This window comes from Bos indicus x Bos taurus, chromosome 19, assembly GCF_003369695.1.
Source record: "Bos indicus x Bos taurus breed Angus x Brahman F1 hybrid chromosome 19, Bos_hybrid_MaternalHap_v2.0, whole genome shotgun sequence".
Lineage (NCBI taxonomy): Eukaryota > Metazoa > Chordata > Mammalia > Artiodactyla > Bovidae > Bos > Bos indicus x Bos taurus.
Genome location: NC_040094.1, coordinates 56,098,509 through 56,119,965, shown reverse-complemented (window position 1 = coordinate 56,119,965; position 21,457 = coordinate 56,098,509). Strand labels below are relative to the sequence as shown.

General features: G+C 40.6%; 1 protein-coding gene across 3 annotated transcripts in view; it reads left to right on the top strand.

The window, feature by feature from the left end:
* MFSD11 (major facilitator superfamily domain containing 11) overlaps positions 1 to 21,226 on the top strand; it is a 28,308-nt gene extending 7,082 nt beyond the window's left edge. For all 3 annotated transcript variants that reach the window (XM_027518555.1, XM_027518557.1, XM_027518556.1), the window contains 8 exons: positions 742 to 800; positions 1,336 to 1,480; positions 5,209 to 5,249; positions 12,058 to 12,123; positions 13,642 to 13,767; positions 16,779 to 16,953; positions 17,665 to 17,800; positions 18,344 to 21,226. In XM_027518555.1, the coding sequence (XP_027374356.1) occupies positions 742 to 800; positions 1,336 to 1,480; positions 5,209 to 5,249; positions 12,058 to 12,123; positions 13,642 to 13,767; positions 16,779 to 16,953; positions 17,665 to 17,800; positions 18,344 to 18,508 (913 nt within the window). In that variant the 3' untranslated portion in view covers positions 18,509 to 21,226. The remainder of the gene's footprint in view (positions 1 to 741; positions 801 to 1,335; positions 1,481 to 5,208; positions 5,250 to 12,057; positions 12,124 to 13,641; positions 13,768 to 16,778; positions 16,954 to 17,664; positions 17,801 to 18,343) is intronic.
* The last annotated feature ends 231 nt before the right edge of the window (positions 21,227 to 21,457 follow it).

Genomic DNA, 21,457 nt, shown 5'->3' with positions numbered 1-21,457 from the left:
ATGGAGTTGCAAAGAGCTGGACACAACTGAGCGACTAAACTGAACTGAAGGCTTAACAAATACGAATATCGTTTTAAGGGTTGTATGTTAAGAAACTGGAGTGTAAGTGAATGATTTCTTCCCTGTTGCTGTTTAGTCACTCAGTCCTGTCTGACTCTTGTGACCCCAAGGAATGTAGCCCTGCCAGTCTCATCTGTCCATGGGATTTCCCAGGTAAGAATACAACAAAGGAGTGGGTTGCCATTTCCTTTTCCAGGGGATCTTCCCGACCCAGGGATAGAATCTGCGTCTCCTCCATTGGCAGGTAGATTCTTTACCACTCTGATTTTTTTCCCTAGGAAAGTGCTAAATAAAGTATTTGATTAGATGCAGATAACTAAATCATTGATCTTTTCACCAGTTCTTTAAAATACAGAATTTTAGAGGTAGAGTAAACTTGTTTTCTGGGTGTCATTTTCAGACTCCAATACATCACATGTTTCAAAGTGAGTCAGGTCTTTGGAAGCCGGTTCTGAATCAGGTTGCTGTCACGTGGAAGGAGACTGAGTTCCCTCGGTCAGTTGAGTTTTTCAGAAAGAGGGTGAAGTCGATACTTTTAAATGACTTAGGGCAGGTAGATAACTTCGTTATGTAGGCCTCTCTCTCTTTTTTTTTTTTTAACAAGGAATGGAAAAATTATTTTAAAGCCCATAAATATGAAAATAACTTCCCAACATCCTCTCCCTCCTTTTCTTCCCCCAGCTTGTTCTTTGGAAATCTCTACATATATTTTGCTTGGCAAGGGAAAACTCAGATATCAGGTTTGTTTTATTCACTGTGCTTTATTCAGATACGTTCAAAGCGAAATAGCAGTTCCATGAAAATTCCCAGTATGCTTGGTTCAGATTGTTCCAGTGAACGTTGGTACTCTTAAGTCCTCTCAGATTTTTGCTTTTAATATCTTCCCTTGGATTATATTATTATACTAGGATTTACAGCTTATGACTGCGCTTCAAGTAGGATCTCAAAGTGTGGGAGAAGGTTGTGCATGTGTGGGTAGACTAATCAGTTGTCAAAAGAATTTTTAATTCACTTGTTTTGTCTATACTCTGATTAAAAGAATATGATTAAGTTCTTATGCTGTTTTTCTTTTGGCTTATTAGTATTTCTCTAACTGAAAGACAGAGGTGGATGTATCCTATTTATCTCTTTGTCCTAGGTTTTTACTGATGCAGTAAAATAAAATTAGTGATAAAGTATGTAAATAGTTATAAACAAAATACTGAACATGATACTGACTCTGGAATTGTTTGTGTGGCTAGTGCTATCTACTTTCATCTTCGTTTTTCTCCCTAGAGAGTGACCGAAGAACAGTGTTTATCGCCCTAACGGTGATCAGCCTTGTGGGAACAGTACTTTTCTTTCTCATTCGGAAACCAGATTCTGAAAATGTCCTGGGAGAAGATGAATCTTCTGATGACCAGGACTTGGACATCAACGAGTAAGAAATTGGAAACATTCCTTTTATTTTAAGCTATATTTTGAATAGATACAGTCTAGAAATTACAAACCTGTTATAGGCCTAACTGATATCCAGTATTAGACAGACATGAGGGGAAAGTTTTAAAGCAAATACGCAGAGAAAGAAGATAAAGAGGAGCTGTCAGGGAGGAAGAAGGGAAAGGAAGATAGACAGAGGTGGGGGAGGTAGCTAAAAGGTTTGTGGAGGGATTTTAGTCTCATCCCAGGTCACTTCCTGTATGACCCTGGACAGTAGCAATGTTCCCCTGACTTTCTCTGGGCCTCAATTTCCTCCTTCGGTTCAGCAGACATCTTCTGTGTTTTAATGTTTGAGGATATAGGCTCATAAAGTTAAATAGAAAATAGTCCTCAGTCACTTTCTTGGATCCAGGCTTAAAATTTTCTGGTCATATGGTACAAGTGAGTGGCAAGGCCACCAACAGTCGTCATAGATTAGCCGTGGTTACACCCACGCTCTGGATTTTGCACTAACCTGTGATGGTAGTTTCCACTGACATAATTCCTGCAGGGAAATAAGTTCCTAGTCCTGTTTTTCTAAAAGTTGTGAATAACCTTGAGCATATTTCTTATGTATTTGGCTGTGCTGGGTCTTAGTTGCAGTATGTGAAATCTTACCTGCGGCATGCAGGATTTTTAGTTGCAGCATGAAGGGATTTTTAGTTGTGGCATGCAAGATTTTTTAGGTTCTTTAGCTGTGGCATGTGGGATCTAGTTTCCTGACCAGGGATTGAACCCAGGCCCTTTGCACTGGGGGCATGGAGTCTTGGCCACTGGACCACCAGGGAAGTCCCATTTATTATTACTTTTTCTTTTTTTTACAAAAGTTTATTTTTAAATGTATAGCAGGCTCTAAAACAATACTTCATTCTAGCTATAGGTGGCAACAGATGTTATAGCTGGAAATCCAGATGTTTAGACAGGAATGGAATTAAGGGCCTTTATTTCCTCAGGCACAAGTAACAGCTTTGCTTTTTAATAGATTTCTTAATTCCACTTGTGGCCAGGGGGCCATTCCCCGAGACCTCTTCTTTCCGTTTTTGGTTGAATGTCTTATCTTCCTCATCCATCCTCTCGGCCTGGTTCTTGGGCTGCTTCAGCGGCTGATGGTTGCCATCTTCAAGGCCAGACGTGGCGCCTTCTGCCCCTTTCCCAGGTCCTACCACTGAAAGCAGGGGCCTGTTTAAGTTGTAAGTGAAACTGTCTAAAACCTTGCAGGTGATTTCTCTGCAGGTCGTCATCTAGATTTGAAGAAAGGGGAATAAGAAGTCTTTACCACTCTTGTGCTATGTGAATTGATAAATTGTGAAGCTTGCCTTACAGAATTTTATCTGTTGTTAAAAATTTTGCATTGAACTTTCTGTGCTGCCTTTTTAAACCCCCAAAAGGGCATAAAATTCTCCAGTCACAGGATCATTAAGCATTCAGAATTTGCACTGTTCCAGGCAAAAGAGAGGTGTTTATATGAATATACATATGTATATATATCACATATTTTTAAAAGCATAAACCAATGGATATTGGAGAAGTGGTCTCCAAAGATGAATGACACAAACTTAACAAAAATTCAACATTCATTCAGCAAATGTTAGGGGCTGTGAAGACAAATACAGTCCATCCCTGTGTTCATGGAACTTCGTTGCTAGACAAGGGATCATGTACCTGTCATAAGGTGCAGTGCTGAGTGGTTCTGCTCCACCTTGTTGATCTTTCTCTCCCTGAATTGTCTTCCCAATCTTGAAACTTCTATGTCTTTATTCTATAAAGAGCACCATGCATGCACTAGCCATCTTCCAAAAGGTAGGAAAGAAGTAATGAGCAAGACAGAGAAGTCCCTCTTCTTATGAAATTTAGTTGTAGATGGGCTGGTAGTCACCATGCATGTTAAGAAAACAGCAGAGTAAGTTCTACCAGACAGTGAGAGAGGGGAAGGTGGTGGAGAGCTGGGTGGTGAGAAGGTGTGAAGATCAGCTGATGTCTGTTGCAACAAAGGCCAGGTGTGGAAGGGAGTGTGATGGCTACCGGAGGGCCTGCGGGATGTGCACAGTGCAAGTAGGAGCATCTGCATCGGACAGAGAGATGACTGCATCAGGATATGGCGGGAGTTTGGATTTTGTTCTTGGTGTGATCAGAAGGCACTGAGGACATGCGTGGGGTCTGACTTTAAAGGTACCATAAAGTGGAGTCCACTCTGAATGATTTACAGCAGAGTACTAGCTGAGTTGATTATATTTCAATAGTCTATAGCCTACACATCAGTTCCTACTTATTTGGGGCCTGGAGTGTGAAATAGTATATCCACCCTGGTGGCTCTGTGGTAATGAATCCACCTGCCAAGCAGGAGGCGCAGGTTCAATCCCTGGGTTGGGAAGATCCCCTGGAGAAGGCAATGGCAACCTGCTCCAGTATTCTTGCCTGGGAAATCACAAAGGAGCCTGGCAGGCTACAGTCGTGGGGTCACAAAGAGCTGGACACGACTGAGCGGCTAAAACAACACCACCCGATCTTATCCAAGTACCAGGTGAGGGTAGCATCATTAAATAGAGTCTACAGAGTATTCGCTTCCAGGGATGGCATGAGGTGTGGGTTTTTTTGTTTTTTGTTTTTTTAATTTATTTTTAATTAAAGGATAGTTGTTTTACAGCGTTGTTTTGGTTTCTGTCATACATCAGCATGAATCAGCCATAGGTATACATATGTCCCCTCCCTCTTGAGCCTCCCTCAGGCTTGAGTTTTTATGGTGGGGGAAAATGTTTTCCTATTGGTTAAAACATATTACCTTTTTTGTGTCAGTAATTTAAGTCACCTGCTCTCCTTTAGATTTTTTCTTTCGGTTTGTTTGTAAACGATATCTTTTCAAGATCTAGGAGTAGACTTGGCTGATAGGATAAGAAGTGTAATTTCTTACAGACTCTCTTACCATGACCTGCAAACACTTACCCTTAAGTTACTGTATCTCGTTTCCTTCTCACAGGTAAGTGATAGTGGCCCTGTTTTATAAATGAAAAAGTAAAAGAGAAATGAAGCCACTTGTCTAAAACCATACAACTAATAAGTGGCAAAGCAGGACTCCGCCTCGAAGCCCGCGTTTTTAACCAGTCGGTGATACTGCGCCCAAACCCGTGTAGCCGGTGACGGTGTTGCTTTTAACACTGAAGGACCACAGTAATTTTTTACGTAGTTGGAGTGGTGGAGAATTGAGCCCTCACGATTTGCTTTTACAGTTTAGAAACAGCAAGGTAGAGGAGACTTTTGTCCTGCCTGAAGTATCATTTCTTTCTTTGCTTTTAAACTTTTTTTCCTTTTTTTGTCTGGGTTGGGTGTTTGTACAGCTTGTGGGCTTTCTCTGGTTGTGGCTAGGGCTTTTGATTGCAGTGCATGGGATTTTCTTGACAGGCTGTAGAGTGTGCAGAGAAGTACCATTTCTGAAAAAGACATGCATGACTCTGTCATAAATTTAATGTGAGAGAATCATGTTCTGTGGTTAATAAAGGGCCACCCAAGTAGCACTTTACCCACAGTCTCTGAAGCAAGGACACCTTGGAGCAGGGAGCACTGAGGCCACTGAAGTGTTTACCAGACCACATAGAGCACAGAGCTTTTACAGACTTAAATGAAAATATGATCATTTTTTGGTTTGTTCTCTTTTTCAGTTTTCTGGGGAAAACTTTTTTCTTTTTATCTTTCCAGGTCTCCCCAGAGCAACATGACAAAGGCAGTAGATGCGTTTAGTAAGTATTTTCTGTATCTGAAGTGCAGGAACTGTTCAGGAATAACTTTCCCCCTTTCTCTGGTAGCTTTGCATTGACAATATCCCAGTATTTTCACATTTCTAGGTATACTGCTCTGAAATCCGCTTGTCTTCTCAATAAGTATCTCTTACATGAGGCCTGTGAGGGATGGAGAATAATTCAGTGCCCTACCTGAGTGCATGTGTGAGGGAGGTCTGAGGAGGAGGAGGCAGAGGTTTAGGAGTTTATAGGAGGAAGTGAGGACACAGACCATTTCTTCAAGCATTGCTTGTCACTCCTTAGAATAGAGCAGAGGCTCGGGTAACCCAGTATTGTGTAAAACCAATTATCCTCATCTGTTGAGGGCTCTTCCTGGCTAAACCTCTCGATGTGTTTTATTTTGTTCTCATGACAAATCTGTGAGTATCATATAATACATATGTATCACTATCTCCATTTTATAGAAAAGAAAACTGAGGCTTTGGCAAAATTATTTACTCAAGGTCAAACAAGGAATTTCCTTCTTGTTATGAGAGGCCTAGAAAGACATGTTGGCTTCTTTGGTGAACATGAAGTCAGGCAAAGGGAGGGTGATGACCTTCAGGCTTATGGGCTGGTTCATCCAGCTTCAGTAAGACTTGATGCAGCCTCTGTGCTCTGAACCCCCCCCCCCCGCCGCCCTGGATGTCTCTTAATATTAACCAGATTCAGGATGTACTTTCTAGATAGTTGTATCAGCTTTGCCTCAACTTCTCTGTAAAATGAGACACTAACACAGTGAGGGCCTCATGCTTTTTATCACGGAGCTGGTTGGTTACCTAGTGTAGGGTTTGGTAGTAATAGGATATTGGGCTGTTAGGTTTGAATGGGGAGAAGGAAGGGAGCAGCTAATAAAGATAAGACATATAAGGTGTCACAGGGCAAGAAAATTTAAATTTGGGCAATGGTTCCTGGCAGTTGGGGAGCAATGTGAAGTTAGGAGGTGGCAATGAAGCCAAAGGCAAAGAGAAAGGGAAAAGAGTGTCCAGGCTTTAATTTGCTTGTGAGCCAGTGTTTCATTTATTACTTAATCATGATATTCCTTCAGTTGATGCTATAATAGGTATTGAGTAGAAAGGATTCCTGCTTATTTAAAGGCACTTACGTTCCTCAGCTCAATGTATATGTTTAATGCAATTCTAGAAAATTTCAATGAGAACTTTTAAATTTATTTTTTGGTCCTGATAAAAGGTTCCTCTGGAAGAATAAACATCTGTCAATAGCCAACAAAATTCTCAAAAAGAACTTTCCCTAGTAAATATCAAAACCTATTATGAATTCATTTGAAAACACTGGAATACGGGCAGCACTGGAACCAAAGTCTGGACGCAGGTCTGCGTTCATAAAGGAGCATGGAATACTGTAACAGAGCCTTAAAGCAAGGCCAGACAGCCGACTGCATGGGAGAAGTGTGAACTCGTACTTCCCGTCTTATACTAAAATTCCATGTAGATTAAATGTAAAAATGAAACCATAATAGTAACTGCAAGAAATTAATTTGGTAGAGGAAAGCCTTTCACAGGTCTGTCAAACAGTAAGGGGAAAGTATGCTCTTTTTTACCTAAAATATAAAATTTTGATCTCTCACAGTAATCAAATGAAATTAAAATGGCGGGGAAAATATTTAAAGTATATGATAAAGGGTTATGAACCAATAAGAAAGGCATGCGTTAGAACTGTGGTGTTGGAGAGAAGACTCTTGAGAGTCCCTTGGACTGCACAGAGATCAAACCAGTCAGTCCAAAGGAAATCAGTCCTGAATATTCATTGGAAGGACTGATGCTGAAGGTGAAACTCCAATACATTGTTTTTTTTATTTTATTTTATTTTTTTTTTCGTTTTTTTTATTTTTATTTTTTTTTATTTTTAAACTTTACATAATTGTATTAGTTTTGCCGTATATCAAAATGAATCCGCCGAAACTCCAATACTTTGGCCACATGATGTAAAGAACTGATTCAATGGAAAAGACCCTGATGCTGGGAAAGCTTGAAGGCAGGAGAAGAAGGGGATGACAGAGGGTGAGATGGTTGGAAGGCATCACCGACTTGATAGACCTGAGTTTAAGCAAGCTCTGGGAGTTGGTGCCAGACAGGGAAGCCTGGCGTGCTGCAGTCCATGGGGTTGCAAAGAATCAGACACAACTGAGCAACTGAACTGAAGAAAGGCATAAGAAAAAAGTTATAAACAAAGAAAAGTTATTAAGTCTATAAGAAATGCAAATTAATAAGTTTTCTATTAAATTTCCAAAGATAAATAATTCTCAGTATATAGGCTGTAGGTACTTAAATACATAAGACCACATTGTTAAGAATATAGTCCTTGTATTACTTTCTGAAGATAGATTTATTAGTAAGAATCAAAAGCCTTAAAAATGTTTATCCCTTTACTCCAACAATTCCACTAATAGGATTATCCTCAGGAAGTAAGAATTTTCCCCAAGATTTAGTTACTATTTATATTAGTGAGAAATAAAAATAATTTAAATATTCAAGTACAAAGCAGCTATCCAATAGATTAGTGTAGCCATTAAAATGATTACTACAAATGTTAGAAAATGTTTGCTTTGTTAATATGAAAATAAATTGTAAAACAGTGTAAATAGTGAAATTTCTTTTTAAAAAGCATAAAGCCTGGGAGGAGACTCATTAAGGTGTTAGATTATGGTTATTTTCCTTAATAGAATAACTTTATTGAGATGTAATTCACATAGTATACAGTTCACCCACTTATATAATTCAGTGGTTTTTAGTATATTCAGAGAGTTGTACAGATATCACCATAATCAATTTTAGAACCTATTCACGTAGTTACCTGGTCTAGTGGTTAGGATTCAGTACACATGTGGCCAAAATTAAAAAAAAAAAAAATTAGAACCTAATGATCACCCCCAAAAGAATCTCTACGACCATCAGCAGTCAGTTCCCATTTTCTTCCCATTAGTAATCACTTTCCATTTCCTCTCCCAACCCCAACCCCAGCCCTAGTTATCCAGTAATCTACTTTCTGTCTACAGATTTGCCTATAACTGGACATTTTGTGTAAGTGGAATCATAGGACTAGTTGGCTTCTGTGACTGGATTCTTAGCATCAGTTTTTGTGTGGACATTGTTTTCAGATTTCTTGGCTGTATACCCAGGGGTAGTGGGCTTGCTGGGCTCTGGTGTCTCTGTGTTAAATCTTTTAGGAGCTACCAGGTTGTTTTCCAAAGTGGCGGTACCATTTTACATTCCCACCAGCAATGGACGAAGGTTCCAATTTCTCCACTTTCTAGAGTTATCTTTTTGATTATAGCTATCTTACTAGCCCCTGATGCTTCAGACAATAAAGAATCTGCCTGCAATGTGGGAGCCCCGGGTTTGATCCCTGGGTCGAGAAGATCGCCTGGAGAAGGAAATGGCAACCCACTCCAGTATTCTTGCCTGGAGAATTCCATGGACAGAGGAGCCTGGCGGGTTACAGTCCAGAGGGACGAAAAAGTTGGACACGTCTGAGCGACTAACACTATCCTAGTATATATAAAGTGGTTTTTCGTGGCTTTGATTTGCATTTCCCCAATATCTAAGATGTTGATCGTATTTTCATATGTTTATAGGCATTTCATCTCTTCTTTGGAGAAATTTCTGCTCAGATCTTTTGCTCATTTTTTAATTGGGTTATTTGTATTATTATTATTTTGGCCACACCGTGTGACTTGTTCCCCGACCAGGGATTAAACCCCAGCCCTCAGAATTGGAAGTGCTGAGTCTTAACCAGTGAACTGCCAGGGAATTCCTCATCTTTTTGTTATTGAATTGTAAGAGTTCTTTATATATTATAGGTGAAAGTCCCTTATATATATAATTTACAAATATTTTCTTCCATTCTTTAGGTTGATTTTTCTCATTTTCTTGGTAGTATCTTTTGAATCTTAGAATTTTAAAATTTTTTATGGAGTCTGATTTATCTACTTTATCTTCTGTTGTGTGTGCTTTTGGTGTCCTAGGAAGACTCCAAGTCACAAAGATTTATTCCTGTATTTTTTTGGTAAGAATTTTATAGTTTTAGCTTTTACATTTTGTTCTGTGATCCACTTGAGTCAAGTTTTATGGATGTTGTGATGCAGGACTCCAGCATCATTCTTTTGCACGAGATCAGTCATTCTAGCACCATTTGCTAGAAATACTATTCTTTCTCCCATTGAATTATGTTGGCACCCTTCTTAAAAACCAAATGACTGTGAATGTAGGAGTTTATTTCTCAATATGCCTGTTCTTATGCCAGTACCATGCTGTGTTGATTATTGTAAATTTTGAGTCTTCATTTTTGTTCTTTTTCAAGATTATTTTGGCTGTTATCAGTCCTTTGAATTTACATATGAATTTTAGGATCAGTTTGTCAATTTCCTCAAATGAATTATATTGGGTTTTTTTTTTTGATAAATGATTTTTTTTTTTAGAAGTTTTAGGTTCACAGCAAAATTGTCAATATACAGAGATTTCCCATACATGTCCTGCCCTCACCCATGCGTAACCTTCCCCGTTATCGTTGTCCCTCATCATTGTGGTACTTTTGTTAACAACTGATGAACATATAGTGACACAGCATCATCTAGAGTCTGTTGTTTACATTAGGGTTCCCTCTTGGTGTTGTACGTTTTATGGGTTTGGACAAATGTATGAGGACATGAATTCACCATATAGGATCATACTAGGTTATTTTTCTTTTTAGGTTATGTTTTTAAATTTCCTTTTGTTAGCTAAATCTTCTGATTACTCAAAAGCAAATATGCTTTGCTAATATGATTTTTCTAATTAAAATATTGTTTTAAACTTTATTAATCAAGTATTTTTTTCTGGAAGTATATGAAAATGATTGGTGAAAATATCTGACTGATTTTCAGTTCAGTTCAGTTCAGTCGCTCAGTTGTGTCCGACTCTATGCGACCCCAAGAATCGCAGCACGCCAGGCCTCCCTGTCCATCACCAGCTCCCGGAGTTCACTTAGACTCACGTCCATCGAGTCAGTGATGTCATCCAGCCATCTCATCCTCTGTCGTTCCCTTCTCCTCCTGCCCCCAATCCCTCCCAGCATCAGAGTCTTTTCCAATGAGTCAACTCTTCACATGAGGTGGCCAAAGTACTGGAGTTTCAGCTTTAGCATCATTCCTTCCAAAGAACACCCAGGGCTGATCTCCTCTAGGATGGACTTGCAGTCCAAGGGACTCTCAAGAGTCTTCTCCAACACCACAGTTCAAAAGCGTCAATTCTTCAGCGCTCAGTCTTCTTCACAGTCCTAGTCTCACTTTATTTTAGTGAAATTCAAGAAAAAATCTATCCTCTTTTGTATATAGAGAAATTCAGGACAGAGTGTCTGTGACTGATGTGTTTCCTAGTCATCCACTGAGTAGGAACTGAAATCTGGATCCACCATTAGTTTAGGATCCTAGATAAGTGGCCTTAAGTTATGAAATGTGAGCAGGTTCAAAGACAGTTAAAATGTGCAGCTTTTAGAAATGCATTTTCCACTGTAGATTTCAACGAAGTTAAACAATAAAAATTAAAAATTAAAGGGATCAGAAACAAATGAGCAGAACTAAGGTTTCAGTCCTCAGATCCAGAGACTGAGAATCCAGGAAGTGGTGGTATCCCAGCTTGGGGTGGTCAAAAACCTCTGGGCTGATTCTGACCTTGAGTCCAGCCTTAATGCTGCCCTGGGAAAGTTGCTTAGGGAAATTAGCATTTTGCCAACTGTTGACTCCCTAACCTTTAATCAAGTCTGTTGGAATAGTCTGTTGTTTTGTTCTGTTTCTTTTCTCTGTTTCACGTTTTATTTGTTTTCATGAGAGCTGGAAAAGGTGTTAGAGAAAACACAATTCTAGAATATATTTAAACAGTTGAAATCAACATTTTACTTACAGGGCAGGTTTAGTTCATATGTTAAGCATTTTAATCTGAATCATTAACCTGTGTCCCAGTGTCTCTGTTTACTGGCATTATTGACAACAAGTAATAATGAATTGGTTGAATGAATATTTTAGAATTTTTGTTCGGTTGATTAAAATCTAGTTTAGTTCAGTTCAGTCGCTCAGTTGTGTCCGACTTTTTGCGACCCCATGAATTGCAGCACGCCAGGCCTCCCTGACTATCACCAACTCCGGGAGTTCACTCAGACTCACGTCCATCAAGTTGGTAATGCCATCCAGCCATCTCATCTTCTGTCATCCCCTTTTCCTCCTGCCCCCAATCCCTCGCAGCATCAGAGTCTTTTCTAATAAGTCAACTCTTCGCATGAGGTGGCCAAAGTACTGGAGTTTCAGCTTTAGCATCATTCCTTCCAAAGAAATCCCAGGGCTGATCTCCTTTAGAATGGACTGGTTGGATCTCCTTGCAGTCCAAGGGACTCTCAAGAGTCTTCTCCAACACCACAGTTCAAAAGCATCAATTCTTTGGCGCTCAGCTTTCTTCGAAGTCCAACTCTCACATCCATACATGACTACTGGAAAAACCATAGCCTTAACTAGACGGACCTTTGTTGGCAAAGTAATGTCTCTGCTTTTGACTATGCTGTCTATGTTGGTCATAACTTTCCTTCCAAGGAGTAAGCGTCTTTTAATTTCATGGTTGCAGTCACCATCTGCAGTGATTTTGGAGCCCAAAAAAATAAAGTCTGACACTGTTTCCACTGTTTCCCCATCTATTTCCCATGAAGTGATGGGACCAGATGCCATGATCTTAGTTTTCTGAATGTTGAGCTTTAAGTACTCCTAATTTTTTTTCTTTTTTTGCAGAAAAGTCTCTGAAGTTATGTGTCACCAAGGAGATGCTCCTTCTTAGCATTACAACTGCTTATACAGGTAATGGAGTTAATTACAGTGTTGGTTTTCTGTAACTGTGTAATGACAGTAAGTGTCGAAAACAATAACTGTGTTACTTTCTCACAATTCTGTACATTGACGTGTCTCAGCGAAATGGTTTTTCTGATGGTCTCAGTTGGGGTCTCTTGTGGTTCTTTAAGTTATAGTGCTAAGGTTCTTTAAGTTATAGGGCTAAAACTTCCAAGGTAGTTTCATTTGCACGTCTAAAGGGGTCTAATGCAAGCTGGATCTCACCTCTCTCCATGTCTCAGCATTTGCGTGACCCCTTCCCATGTTGGTGAAAGCAAATCACAGGGCCAACCTAAATACCACCTAGGGGAGGGTTCTGTACAAGGGATTGAAAAGCAGGAGGCTTGATTCATCTCAGCCAGTGATTTTAGGACAAAATGGAGCACTACAGAAAATAATCATGAGTAAATCTTTGCAACATGAGTATGAATTAAGAGAATTTTCAATAAAACAGAATGAATTCTGTGGCTTCCAGTGATAATGTGATGTGGTAATAGGTGAAATAGGCTTAGGTCTTAAGGAAATCTGTTTCCTTGTCAAAAGTTGCGCTGATATGTCAGTTATTACTTTTGCCTTTACAGTTGACCCTTGAACAGTGAAGGGATGGTTTAGGTGTGCTGACCTCCCCTGTGATCAGAAATCTTTGCGTGACTTCAGTCAGCCATTTGTATCTGTGCTTCCTGGTCTGCACAGTCGACCAACTGTGGACCCTGTAGTACTACAGGGTCCTGCACAGTTCAAACTGGATTTGTGCAAGGTTCAACTCTCTGTGCCTCATAGGTATAGGTAGAAACATCTTATTTTTAGGTCGAAGGGTGGTGTCAGAACATCTTCAAAATTCAGGTAAGATTTTGTGACATTAAGGAACCAGGTCTTCTACTGATTTGCTCTAATTTTTTACCCAAATTTTAAAAATTTCTTTTCCTGGAAAACATGTTTAATTAAAACTTTTTCCTTTAAGCATAAGTAGATAGTAGGTATTAGTCTTGCCATCATATGTTCCTGTTCCCTTGGAAAGCTATTAATAAGGATAATGAGTACTTTAGTGTCTCTGTTACAAGTTTATGTTAATTATGTCCTCTGTCCACCCCCTTTTTGTGCAGAGTGACTGTTTTAACATAAGGCTGTCTTTGCTTATTTGGGTTGTATGTTCTAATCTGAAATATGTGACAATTGCCATCTTGTGGCTAATTCCTTTTCATCAGTTATGTCACGTGGAGTAGCATTTCAGTCTGAGTGAATTTTGTTTTATACATGCATAGCTCAAATACTACAAGACAGACATGAAGACATGAAGAAAAAACCAGGAAAGGTAGACTGTGTTTTTTCAGTACAAAATCCAGTGCTTTGTTATCTGCAGTTGGTTTACTCTAAGGATGTAGAGACTTGAATGCAGAGAGCTGATTATGGGACTTGAGTATCTGGATTTTGATACCCATGGCAGATACTGAAGGACAACTGTAATTTAAATCTGACTCTTTTCTAAAGGTCTGGAACTGACTTTCTTCTCTGGTGTATATGGAACCTGTATTGGCGCTATAAATAAATTTGGAACAGAAGAGAAAAGCCTCATTGGACTTTCTGGCATTTTCATCGGCATTGGAGAAATTTTAGGTTGGTTTAAAAAAAATTTGCATTAAATCAGTTTGTTACAGTTATAATGGAAATTTTAAGTATATTTCACTTCTCTGTCCTTGGATTTCTATTTCTTTGCTTATTTTTATCCACATGGGTATGTCTGGTTTTTCTTTTATTATCACTGTTCTAAAACTAAATTATAAAACTTTTGCCAAGTAATTCAAGACAAAACCATAAGTAAGAAAACAAAGATTTTTGCTTTTTGTTTCCTGGATTTTCCTCTTAAAATACTTAGGGAAGGTGTATTAGAATCCCTGAATTTCTTGTTCTCTGGATCTCTGACACCAGTTGTATGTCCAGCAGTACAGTTCAACTCTGACACTAACTCCTAGAGTTAGCAGCAGACCACACAGGTTCAAGGGTACAATCCTGCAAGGCCAGCCTCACTTCAGACGCCAGTCCAAGTCCTGAGTCCCCAGGCCATCTTCACTTCTGTCCAGCTTGGCTATACATTCAAGGATTCCTACAACACCCCTGGGAAATGCTATGAAAGGAAAGTGAAAGTGAAGTTGCTCAGTCGTGTCCAACTCTTTGCAACCCCATGGACTATAGCATACAAGGCTCCTCTGTCCATGGCATTTTCCAGGCAAGGGTACTGGAGTGGGTTGCCATTTCCTTCTCCAGAGGGAAATGCTATACTTACTGTTAAAGTTTATTTAATAAAGGATGCAGATGAACAGCCAGATGAAGAGCTACTTAGGGCAAAGCCCAGAAGGACCCCTGGCGTAGGAACCTCCGTCCCCTTGGAGTCTAGGATGTGGTACCCTCCCGACACATGATGGAGTCATCGCAGGAAGCTCTCCCAAACCTGTTGTGTGGGGATTTTTATGCACATCTCATCATGGTGGATTAAATCATGGCAGACTCGATCTCTAGCCCCTCTCCCCTCCCCTGAGATGGGGGGTGGAGCTGAACATTCTAGTTTTCTAATTAAGACTGGGTCCTGGCAACCAGCCTCCATCTTGACTAGAGCCACCCCCACAGTCCTTCAGGGGTCAGCATTAACTCAGGTGTGGTTGGAAGGGGTTAGTTAAGATAACTAGAGACACTCCTTTCACTGAGGAAATTCCTAGGGTTTCAGGAGCTCTGTGCCAGGAAGCGGGGAGAGGAGACAGGCTGAGACCACACCTCTGTTTTGCTTATGCCACAGTCACTCCTGCAGTGGTGATCCACGCAGTAGTGGATGCTGTGTAACGTGTGAGGAGCTTCCCAAAACTTTCTGTGCCTCCACTGGATGAACAAAGCATGGAGCTTATATTTTTGGGGAAGAACACATGCAATAAAAAATATCTGAAACTTAGAATGTCAAAATGATAAGCACTATAGAGAAAGGACGGAGAAGCAATGGCACCCCACTCCAGTACTCTTGCCTGGAAAATCCCATGGACGGAGGAGCCTGGTGGGCTGAAGTCCATGGGGTCGATAAAGAGTCAGACGCGACTGAGCAACTTCACTTTCACTTTTCATTTTCATGCATTGGAGAAGGAAATGGCAACCCACTCCAGTGTTCTTGCCTGGAGAATCCCAGGGACAGGGGAGTCTGGTGGGCTGCCGTCTATGGGGTCGCACAGAGTCGGACACGACTGAAGTGACTTAGCAGCAGCATGGACAAAGGAGGGTGGGGGGTTGGTGTATTTTTTTGTTCCCTATAATTAATTTTAGAACATTTTCATTGCCTTTTTCCAGTCAACTGCTAATCTACTTCCTCTGTAGATTTATTCCGGGGACATCTCATGTGAATGGAATCATACAATCTGTATTTTTCTGTTGTCCCTGGCTTCTTTTACTTGACACAGTGTTTGCAGGGTTTTTTCATGGTGTAGCATGTATCAGTACTTCATTTCTTTTTTCTTTTTTACTTCATTCCTCTTTATTACCAAATAATATTTAGTCACGTGGATCTACCACATTTTTATTCATCCATTCATCGTGTCATGGACGTTTGGGTGGTTTTTGCTTTTTGCCCATTATGAATAATGCTGCTGTGAACACTAAACCTAGGACTGAAATCGCTGGGTCAGGTGATAACTCTGTGTTTGACTGATTTGTCTAATAACAGGTCCTATTTTCCTGTTCCTTTGCATGCCTGGTAATGTGGATACTAGCCATTGTGAACTTTACCTTGTTGGGTGTGGGATGACTTTTACATTGCTGTTCCTGTTCTTGAGCTTTGTTCTTGGATGCGGTTCATTTACTTGGAAACAGTGTGACTTTTTGAGTCTTGCTTTTAAAGTGTGTTGGATGGAACCAGAGTAGTGCTCAGAGGAGGGCTAATTATCTCTCTCCCCCAAGGGAAGACCCTTTCGTGAATACCCAGTGAATAATAAGATTTCCGGTCTGGCTGGTGGGACCAGGTACTCTGCCCAGCCCAGGGTAGGGCACTAATGCCACTAATCCTTTTGGAAAGCTCTTTCTGATCTCTGCTACTCACATCCTGTGCTGATCAGCTTTCCTTTCTGATGCCCTGTTTTGGAAACTCAGGCACCTTGGTCTCCCCAGCCCCTGAGCTCTGTCTCTGTGACTCAGGGAGGCTGTGGGCTTCCTCCTGCCTTCCCTCCCCTTCTGCCCCTCTTCCCGGTCTCCTTCCCCTGTCCTCCCTGCTCTGCTTCCGCCCTCCCCCTTTCCGAAGCCCCCGGCCTCTCAGTCAGCTGGGGCAGGTGTGGGCCTCGCCTCATTTGTTCCCTGTCTCTCTGAGATCACTGCCCTTTTGTCACCTGAGAATCTGTGTCTTCAAAACCGTTGTGCCGTATTTTTTTTTTTTTTTTTAGACTGGGGGTAAATTCAGTTCCTGTTATTCTATCTTACCTAGAAGTCTGTCCTGATTTTTATAATTTCCTTTGTTTCAACAGTTATTTCTTACTTTGTATATTCGTGCTTGCTTTCTTTATTTTATTAAATTCACTATTTGTCCATTTATTTTTTCAAAACTAAGTTTTTGATATGTTAACTCGGCCTTGGATTTTTTTGTTTGTTCATTGATCTTACAGGTGGAAGCCTCTTTGGCCTGCTGAGCAAGAATAATCGTTTTGGTAGGAATCCAGTTGTGCTGTTGGGCATCCTGGTGCATTTTATAGCTTTTTATTTAATATTCCTCAACATGCCTGGGGATGCCCCCATTGCTCCTGTTGAAGGCACTGACAGCAGCGCTTACATCAAACCCAGGTACAGTGGCGGCCCTTTTTCTAGTAAGTTAAGGAAGGGCAGGAGGTAAAGGATGGCTTGGAATTTAGAATGGAGCAGTTAGTCCTTTTCTGTAAGTCTGTTATAAGGTCATTTGTCATGTGTTAATGGAGCCAGAATGAGTTTGAATAGAAATCCATAGAGAATATCAAGTTATTTTTGTGATTGTTGGTTTTAACCTTTCTCCCCACTAAATCTTTTTCTTGATCTGTGAAGGATTGCATAAGTGTCTGATTTGAATTTTTTATCTCTGCCTTTTGAGCATTGAAATCTCTAGACGTTTTTGGACTTCAGGGAAGAGCAGTGAGGAATGAGGGGTGATCTGTCTGCTGGGTCGGCCGCCCAGCCCTTTCACAGTGGTTATGGGAGTTTTGCGGGTGTCATTTTACTGCACTCAACCCTCAGATTCATTTTCAGCGTAGGCATTTATGTCTGGACCCACAAGCCAAGGGCAGCCCCATCCCAGACACACTGTTTGCTTCCCTGATGGTTAATAGACTAGAGTTCGCTAGACTCTGAAGGTGACAGCATTTGAGTATAAGTTCTTTGTAAATTCCATGTTTATTCATTCTTGTTTCATACACTTGTTTAAACTGGAGAGTAAAATGTTTTTGTGGGTGAGTTGCTGTTACATTTTAAACAACTCTAACAAATATTATTATTAATGCTCACTCTCAATTTTATTTTAATCAGCAAAGAAATTGCCATCTTCTGCAGCTTCCTGTTGGGTCTTGGAGACAGCTGCTTCAATACTCAGCTGCTTAGTATTTTAGGTTTTCTCTATTCTGAAGACAGCGCCCCGGCTTTTGCCGTCTTTAAATTTGTGCAGGTAAATTCTTCTTTAAACTATGTTTAAAGGCGGGTCTTTTTGAAGTGCTGTAACTTCATTTTCTTAATGTTTCTTAAATAAAAGTCTAGGAGATCCTTTAAAAGGATTTCTGATCAGAATGAGGAGATAATAAGTACTGTGATCTTTTTTGTCCCATCACTTGTATAAGAGATTTTACATTCCGGCCTCTGCGGCTCAGACTTTTTTCAGTAGATACTAGAGTTCATGGTGTTCACAGGTAACAAGTGTGCTTCTCACTGTGCATGCACGTAATTTTATCACTCCAGTTTTTTGTTTTTGTTTTTTTTTTTAAACAAAATACTATTTTAAGTAGCAGACTGTAGCTTACTTGATTATTCCCAGCTCTCAGTGGGACTTGATGGTGCGTGTTTGTGAGCTAGTGACTAAGGAGGTGCCCTCTAGATGCAGAAAGAGCAGGGAGCAGTGACAAGAAGCCTTGGGTCCAAGCTGTGGGGTTCGTTGTGGAGTCGGCTGGGTCACGTGTGCATGTTTCATGATCTGTTTTGTCTTCTTTATTCTTAGTCCATTTGCGCAGCCGTGGCATTTTTCTACAGTAACTACCTTCTCCTTCATTGGCAACTCCTGGTCATGGTGATATTTGGGTTTTTTGGAACTGTCTCCTTCTTCACTGTGGAGTGGGAAGCTGCTGCCATTGTAGCCCGGGGCTCTGACTACCGAAGTATTTGAAGAAGGGTGCCAGTGAGAGGAGGCCGCCTCTTCAGACCCTCGGCTGAGCGGCAGGGCCGGGCAGAGGAGGCCGCTCTCATCTTCACCATACCTTGGAGGCTGTTAGGATGGAAACTCCGAGATCTAAGACTGCTAAATCTGCCAGAGTTGGTATTCAGGTTTACAAATATTGTTTAGAAACTAGTGAAATAAGGGAACTTGTCCTGTCAGTCATGATGTTCGAAGATGTTGTTTTTCAGTTCATCTGTCTCACGTTCCTTATGGTCATGTTGTAAATGTAAATGTTTTCTTCTGCCCCCCCGTTCTCGTTGAGAGATCATGCTTAGATCGAAACTACTAGGCCATATGTGTATGAAGACTCGTATGTCGTGTGAAGACTCCTAGGTGTGTGGCTGTGTGTTACTATGTAGTAACAGGGAGCATGTGCCACCCCATGTGTGTCTGGGAAAGACGTTTAAGTAAATCATGTAACACTGAAATGGAATCTTTGAAAAGATTTGCACATTTTTGATAATTTTCCTTGTAGTTCATAGCAAGAGGGGTACTAATCAAGTATTATGAAATGAGGTAAAAATTGTCTCAAGTTTTAAAAATAGGAATCTTACATTTGTAAATGAACAGAAACACGCTTAAGAAAAAAATACACATTTATTGATGGAGGCTTTTGCTAGTAATTTTTCTAGAGGATGCAGTGCATAAAAAACAAACAAACCCAGAACACGTGGTGAAGTCTAAGCTGTGGCGGCAGGCTGTTGTCACTAAGAAACACCGTTCCATACGCATGTCTGGGAATGGAGTCTAACTGTTTGGGGGAGATGTTTAGAATGGGAATGTTAACTTTAATCCATAAGAGCTTTAAACAGTTATTTTAATTGAGATAATTCAGAAATCATAAAATTCATCATTGTAAAGTATACAGTTTAGTGGCATTTCAGTACATGCACAAGATTATATAGCTATCACTACTATCTTTTCCAGAACGTTTTCATCACCCCGAAAGAACCCCCCGTGCCTACTGGTAGTCATTCGCCATTCTCTTGCCTGGCACCGGTGGTCAGTAATCCGTTTCCTGTCTCTGTGGATTTGCTTCTTCTGGATATTCCCTATCAATGGGAAAGCTCATTTTTAAAATTGAAAATTAACTGAACAAATCAAGAGTTTTATGGCAAAGTAGATTTAATCAAGAAGACAAACAATATTTTGCTTTCCATTATTTTTTAACACCTGCTTAGTAATTTTATGGAGTGTGAGTTTTAGACTTGATGGCAATTGCAGGGAATTGTGGTTAGCTGGAACCCTTAGAGAAATTGCATTTGTATGGAACACTGAACTCTTTTGCTCCAAGTTGTAAAATTGTGGTTTTCTTTCTTGAAGTTGAGATAAACTCAGTTGATAGTTGATTTTATATAAATTGTAAATGCTGTTTCAGAATTAATGCAAATGAATTTATTATCTCTTTAAGCACATTATTGTCTACTCAGATGTATTTGTTTTCTATCACTGTATGACAGATTACTCCAAAACTTAGCCATTTCCCTGGTGGTTCAGATAGTAAAGAATCTGTCTGTAGTGCAGGAGACCTGCGTTTGATCCCTGTGTCGGGAAGATCCCCTGGAGAAGGGAGTGGCTACCCACTCCAGTATTCTTACTTGGGAGAATTCCTGGACAGAGGAGCCTGGCAGGCTATAGTCCATGGGGTCACAAAGTCAGACGTGACTGAGCAACTAACAGTTTTTTTCACTAAGCACATTATAGTTTACCCAGATGTTTTTGTCTTCTATCTCCGAATGACATATTACCCCAAAACTCAACCACTTAAGACCTACGTATTCTCTCATAGTTTCTGCGGGTCCAAGTCTCGGTATGGCTGGACCAGGCCCTCCAGCCAGCCCAGGCTTTGTCACAAGGCTGCCGCCAAGGCGTGACCCGGAGGAGGACCTGCTTCTCAGCTTAGTCTCATCCTTGGCAGGAGTTGGTTCCTCACAGGCTGTTGGACTAAGAGTCTTAGTTTCTCACGGCTGTCCTCATCAAAGAAAGCAAGTGAGAAAAGCCAGAGGGAAGTGCCAGCAAGTCATAAGTCACCGTCTTTTATCACTTAATCTCGAAAGTGACATCTCATCACTTTTGCTGTATTCTCTCTACTAGATGCAAGTTACTAGTTCCCGGCCACACTCACGGAAGGGGGTGGGGGTTACACTAGGGAGTGACTAGAACCAGGATCCCCAGGACCGTCTCGCAAGGCTGCCTGTCTCACGTTCAGCTGGGAACTGGGCCCTGCATTCCCGTGTTCCTCACTCTGCCAGGCTCGGGCTCCCTTTGCTTATGATAGGTCTGTAGAATTAGGCTGCAGAGGTTCAGTAGCCTCTGTTAATACTACTGAGTGCATTCTCCCAGGGCAGCCGCAGCCTCTTATCACAACTGGTAGGATTCCTGGTAACTGCTTTCACAAGGGAAAAGAGAGTGAGGGGAATGTGTCAGGAACACGACTTCTGGGCTGCCTCCCTCCTGTTGTTATGTGTGATGTTCTTCACCTTAAGTTCTGTACTCACATTTTGTGTTTGGGTGGGTTTCGTTTTGTTTTTTTACTCAGTCTTTATGTGTATAAATAGTGTTGGCCTTGGTGGGCTCTTTATTTGACTGATAACAGCTCGTTTGAATTTGTATCATTATTTGAATTTGAAATGTGTTATGAAATAAAGAATTTAATTTTTACGCTTGTTTTATGTACTCTGTCAAATAATTTATGCTTCTGGGTAAGTAAGTCTTCACTTTGTCTCACATGGGTGTGTGTGTGTAAGTATGAGTGTGCTGTTCTTTTGCTGCAGATTTCTGTATATTGAAATTTGGCTTAGCCCTGGAGCAACTTAATTGAGTCACAACTGTTTTACTCTGTGTGAAGGCGTCCCCCACCTACCTCTTCTGCCCTATACCCGAAGGCTTGAATACCTT